This window comes from Phyllopteryx taeniolatus, chromosome 20 (assembly GCF_024500385.1).
Source record: "Phyllopteryx taeniolatus isolate TA_2022b chromosome 20, UOR_Ptae_1.2, whole genome shotgun sequence".
NCBI classification, from domain to species: Eukaryota; Metazoa; Chordata; class Actinopteri; order Syngnathiformes; family Syngnathidae; genus Phyllopteryx; species Phyllopteryx taeniolatus.
Genome location: NC_084521.1, coordinates 11778673 through 11785014, shown reverse-complemented (window position 1 = coordinate 11785014; position 6342 = coordinate 11778673). Strand labels below are relative to the sequence as shown.

General features: G+C 44.0%; 1 protein-coding gene across 6 annotated transcripts in view; it reads left to right on the top strand.

The window, feature by feature from the left end:
- Nucleotides 1–505: 505 nt before the first annotated feature.
- The window catches only part of col11a1a (collagen, type XI, alpha 1a), a 64272-nt gene continuing 58435 nt past the window's right edge, over nt 506–6342 (top strand). For 2 of the 6 annotated variants that reach the window (XM_061758253.1, XM_061758252.1), the window contains exons 1-3: nt 527–1010; nt 4944–5108; nt 5953–6166. In XM_061758253.1, the coding sequence (XP_061614237.1) occupies nt 896–1010; nt 4944–5108; nt 5953–6166 (494 nt within the window). In that variant the 5' untranslated portion in view covers nt 527–895. Of the gene's footprint in view, nt 1011–4943; nt 5109–5952; nt 6167–6342 lie in introns of all 6 variants that reach the window. The other 4 variants (XM_061758251.1, XM_061758254.1, XM_061758256.1 and 1 more) reach the window with 4 other exon arrangements.

Below are 6342 nucleotides of genomic sequence, written 5' to 3'. Positions count from 1 at the left end.
CCTTTCCATCTCAGTGTTCTTTAGGGCAGATCATTTCATTTAGCAATGACCAATAGATCCATTGATCTATTTTCATACTACTTGTTCTCATTGTAATGGCATTAGTTGGACAGCTGTAGCAACTATTTTGCCTTTACGAAATGTACAATGATATTTTTTTTAAATGACACTGAAATGACAGGGAGGTATTCATTTAACAATGTTTACCATTGTGGTGGCTCTCAACAAACTACAAAAATTAACAGTGTCAATTAAAGATGATCATTATGTTTGAAAAGGCAGACTTTTGACGTGAAATAGTGGGCTGGATTTTGGAAAAAGTTTGTTTTTTGGGGGGGGGGGGGGGGGGGGGGGGGGGGTTCAAAACAAGTCCACATGGTCAGGTCTTGCGTCTTGATGGAGATTTTAGAAAGACATTTATCACTCGGTGTGATTCCTTTGCAGCTCCTTGTTAACTTTGCGCATGTTTGTCTTTCCTCTTCCCTCAGACGCACTCTGCCGGGCGAGGCCAGGGCGCGTCGTGAGGCCGATGGGTGGACCCGCAGGAGAATTTGCAGCCCCGTGATTTGCTAATCAGGGGCTGCTTCCCTTGTCATTCCCCCCCTCTGCAAACGTAGCTCTGGTTTGTGGATTTTGCCCAGCCCTCCTGGCCGTGTACTCACCAAGTGTAGCGACTGCACTCGGTGCGTTTCGGTTAAAGCCCGACTCCCCTCACTGGGAATTAAGGGTGGGCACTGGCAAGGAGGACCGGGGGCCTCGTAGCGGCTGAGAGAAGAGGCTTAGAACTCATCACACATGGCTTATTTGTAGCACAGTTTCCATCATCACTTGGGATTGTGGAAGGGACGTCACTTAGAAATCACCTTGAAGTCGGCCCAAAGTTTCATTGACGGCTATGGAGATGCAGAGGTGGTCCACAAGGTGGAAAACGAAAAGGTGGCTTATGGATTCCTCTGTAACTGCATTTGTTACGTTAACCCTGGTTCTACAGACTACCGGTGTCTCAGCAGGTAAGAATACTGGCACCCGAACGTTAAAAAACAAATACATAAATAATTAAACAAAGCCCGACCGCCGGCACGCTGATGATGGAGATTGGGCTGTTATCAGATTGATCCGGACACTGCATGCGTTCACCTCCCGTTTAATTTGCATTTTGGAAGTTGCGACCCATTAAAACGCGTCTTTGGAGATCGGTGCGTAATGCTGAGTTGTGCGCACGTCGTTTGTCGGCTTTATCGAGGAGCGCATTACAACGCGTGGGTGGAAAATTCAAGTCATCCTCGAGCACTTGATGCTCAAGAGTGTCCGACAATTTAATATCCACTTTTAACACTTTCAACTTCTCTCTTTGTCTAATCCGAAGTCCTCTTGATGTCGGTTTTGTGAGTATCTGTCATGCTCGATTGGTTGATGTGCGCCGTGTTGCTAGTTGAGTTGTGATAATTGACTGCAGCGTGTGTATTTCTGTGTTCTGTTCATCATAATTACGATCGATCTGCAGGTGTGACAGATAGGGAGTGATGCTTTGTTCAGTAAAACCTGTCATGCTAAGAGTACAAAGCTCCGAAATGTCTGCAGGGGGCTCATTGGCCAGGCAGGTTCACCCTATCACCACACTGACCTGGTCCACACTGAAGGCCAAAAGCTGCCCCCCCACCGTGAACCCCCCCTCCCCCCCTCTGTGCCCAGCTCCTCTTCTTCTTCTTCTCAACTTTGCTCTTAGATGTTGTTGTTATTGTTTTTTTGCTCAGCCTCCTGGACAATGTGTGTCTTGTGTGGGAATGCTTCCCCTTTAAGTAGTGAGCAGTTATTTGATGATGGTCCTTGTTGCACTTCCCTATGATTTTAAAACCTTCAAAGAGCAGGCACGTATACAGGCCGAGTTGGCAGCGGTGAAGGCCACAAGTCACCGGGTTCAGAATTACCATAGGCTCTTCTACACCGACGCATTTATGGATAAGTTATCAATTTCGGCACCTTATTTTAGCTCTTGGCCTTCATATTGACTCCATAGATGTGCCAGAATTTAACACCAATGAATGTAATGGATCATTTCAAAATTCTTGAATCCGTTTCCTTTTTTAACGAACTGTTCTCGAGGCTCTCTGTCTTCGGCGGTTTTTACGACAGTCGAAGCTGTTTCTGCAGGGTGCCCTCTCCATCTAGCAGTGTACTGACACGTTTTCTCAGCCCCTGGGGCGCAAGTTCAGATGTGCATTCCACAAGACAAAGCTAGCATTTCCAGAGTCCTCTGCACATAATGTGCTCAAGCGGGAAACAACGGCTAATCAGCTCCTTGTTTTACCTTTCTTGGAGGTCTTACCGAAATACAGTCAAGAAGATTGGATCGTTTGAGTATCACTGGAATTTTCAGAAGAGCAATAATTATCTTTTATTTAAATATTCTCTGACATAATACCGTATGTATGTGTTTATATTGATATGAAGGATTATAGTAAAGTGGTTTAATGAAGCAAAATGCAAGGAAAGGTTATTTGAAAGCTGGGTCGGTCCCGCTGACGTTTCCTTGGTATAACACCTGCATAAAGCTGTCTTGTTTGAACTGACGGGATGGCGGTTTGGAAGTTTACGGAAGGCAAGAGGGAGAGTGTAGGAGAAAAGGGGATATAGACAGAGAGCCATTCTTGCTGAAGATATTATTAGAGTCTCAGGGAGCTGCAGGTGAAAAGGTCCTCCTCCATTTAAAAGCTAATTTCTGTAAAAATATGGTGGCTGGAAATGACACAGCAGTACATTCATGTTTTTGTGTGCTCGGGTCTTTTGTGTTTCTCCTGTGATGAGAACGTTAACAGCAGTCATGAAACCTGTAATGGCCATGATATTAAATTTGTCCAAAAGTGATGCGTCATATCGCAACTCCTCTTCGCCACGTGTCTAAGATTTGCATAAGGATGTCAGAGTAATAGAGGGAGTCTTGCAATTCGTCTTTCACCTCCAGCCTGTACAGAGAGTCTCCCCTTAAATGCCACCCGAGCTCTGGTGGTCGTTAAGGGTCCCTGTTTGCTTAGCCCCCAACTCGCCCTTCAATGTAAACTCACACCAGTGCATCAGCTGCACTCTTAAAATTTCTGCAAACTCATTGTGCCACCTTAATACCGTAGATAGCCGTTATTGACATTACCTCAGCACCAAAGTGTGAGGGTTGAAGACCTGCCAAATTGCCACATCTGGAACAAGCGAGCAGTGGCGTTTGAACGGAGAGCAACTCTGCAGGAGCTCACAATGACTTCCTCAGTTCACTCTCCAAAGTAAGTAGCTGGTCCATCCTCAGTTACGACCAGTTACAATTTTCAGTGATGAGATCCTTCCTCTTGACTTGAGCTGTTGTGTTCTGTGTTTGATATCTATACCAGGGGTTCCCAAACATGTTAGACTCTACAGCTTAGAAATTAGATACTACTTTCCTGGGACTCAAACTAAAAAAAAATACATCATCAAAGTGTGCCTAGTTATTACAATTACTGTACATACAGCATATTACTCTGAAAATCTATGACCCAATAAGAAAAACTGGCATGTTTTGCTCCTGGTTACTTAATGCAAACGTTTGTATGATTATGTTGGTTTGAAAGTGAAAACTCCTTTTTATTATTCAGACTCAGGGGTGACCTTATCTGGTGGTTGTTTTTAAACTTCAGATTTTGTCTGTTTTTGATGGGCCATACATCCATTTTCTATACAGCACATCCTGTTCAGGGTCACTGGAGTGATCGCTTGTCAATCACAGGGCGATTAATCCCATAACAGTCAGTTATGTGAACCACTACATGGACCAGGTCAAATATGAATAAATAAATATGCTTGGATATTGTTAGCTGGTATGCGTTTGGAGCCCAGTTTCATTCAAAATGTTTCTATTTTGACACTTTGAACAAGCTCTCTTTGTCTTACAATGTATTGCATCTGGGCAGAGTAACCATTTGAAACTTCTGAGTCGTGTGCTCAAATCTGCACAATGTGAAATAAGGATAATGTGTGTTGACGACACGTGAGGCCATGCTTTCTGTTTGAGAAGTGCTTGCATCACCCGTCATATACACTGGGATTAGATTCATGTTGAAACAAGGACTTGTGCCAAAACCACATGCTTTTCTGAAGAGAAAAGCAAAGATCCCCTTGTATTCGGCAGTTAAAAAGACCCGTACAACGATTAAACCTCCACATGCCAACCAAAAAGGGGCTACTTGGCTTTCCACCCCCTTTATAGTGAGAACGTTTGTTTGTCTGTGTGTGTATGTGTGTGTGGGTGGGGGAGGTGGGTGTCATGTCTCATGTATATTGAAAAACTCACTTGGACAAGAGAGTGTTAATATACAGGGCTGGTCTACCACTCTTATGTTGATACTGAGAGGTTGTTTTGAAGAAGAAGCAGGGTCATAGTGCTTTCACATGGGTCTCAGTGGGTATGACTGTGCGACACAGGCTCCTTTATGCGCAGGGCATCAGATGGAAGAGAATAGAAAACTCTGGGAGACCTCTTATCCAGGTAAACCTACACTGGTGCAAGAATGGAGCTCAGTTGGCACATTGTTTGTTTTGCCCTATGGGTGCCCTTGCAGTCTTTCAGGAAAGCAGGAGTGAGGCGCTTTGGGGTGTTTATGCCCCCTGAGAAATGTCTTAATTGCAATAAACTCTACAACAATATGACATTTTAAGTACAGCCGTATGTTAATGTGTGTGATATTGGCTCAATGGGACACTTTGTTTTATGATGTAGTGTAATCATAAAAGTCAGATGTGCTTCACTACGAGATGATTGTTTCTTGACTCTGACTCTCTTTTCATGGCACTGCCTTCTCATTACTCCTAGTACCACTTCAATATGAATAAATTTTTGTATTCATTATAGACTCACGCAGTGGTTTTAATCAACACAAAAAGCAAGTCCTAACTGATATTTCATTTGTGTCTCTTAACAGCACAGCCAGTGGATGTGCTAAAAGTATTAGAATTTCACAATTACCCAGAAGGAGTGACAAAAACATCAGGATTTTGCACAAACCGAAGAGCATCAAAGCCGGACGCTGCTTACAGAGTTGGCAAGCAGGTCCAGATCAGTTCCCCCACCCTGCAGCTATTCCCTGGTAAGATATACTTCTCTCTCTCATTGAAAATTTTAATGTCTCCTTCTACTTATTTCATTCGCATATATGTTGCTGTGCTCCATTGTTGATGTTTTAAATTTGATTAGAATTTTAAGCATACATTTTCTGGGAATATTTGTAAATTAATAATACATCATGACTGTGAGATGAATATTTAAAGGCAACATGTAAATCTTATCTTGTTACCATCCTGCCAATTTTTACATTTTACATTTCAATAATTCTTTTGCCATTGTTTTAACCATTGAAGTAACAAATTACCATTATGGGTATTGCATGTAACGCAGGGTTGGCACTCGAGTTCCATCCATCCATTTTCTGAGCCACTTCTCCACACTAGGGTCGCGGGCGTGCTGGAGCCTATCCCAGCTGTCATCGGGCAGGAGGCAGGGTACACCCTGAACTGGTTGCCAGCCAATCGCAGGGCACATACAAACAAACGACCATTCACACTCACAGTCATGCCTACGGGCAATTTAGAGTCTCCAATTGAGGCATGTTTTTGGGATGTGGGAGGAAACCGGAGTGCCCAGAGAAAACCCACGCAGGCACGGGGAGAACATGCAAACTACACACAGGCGGGTCCTCAGAACTGTGAGGCTGACGCTCTAACCAGTCGCCCACCGTGCCGCCGCACTCGAGTTCTATGTGGTAATTTTAACATCACTTGAACAATGACTCTAATGTTGGTCTGAGACTTTGGTGCAGTACTGTACATCATAGAAACAATAAAGGAGTAAAAAATCTAGATTAATGGAACAAAAGTAAAAAAGAATTGATCTGACACCTCACAACACTCTCGCAAACTTGTCTATCTTTACAGAAGGTGCTTTCCCTGAGGACTTCTCCATCCTAACTACAGTGCGCCCCAAGTCTGGCCTACAGTCCTTCCTGTTGTCTATTTACAATGAGCAGGGGGTCCAGCAGCTGGGGATTGAAGTAGGACGCTCACCTGTTTTCCTGTATGAGGATCAGAACGGCAAGCCAGCCCCGGAGGACTACCCTCTGTTCCGTACACTGAACCTCGCTGATGGAAAGTATGTCAAATCCCAAACATTTCCATAATCATACACAAAAACGGACCCAGAGTTGTTATGACTTTAACCTCGAGCAGAGGGAATCAGTGTGCAAGCCTGTAAGGGGTGTCAAACTTATTTTTGTTGCTGGCCACATTGTAGTTATGGCTTCCCTCGGAGGGCCGTTATGACTGTGA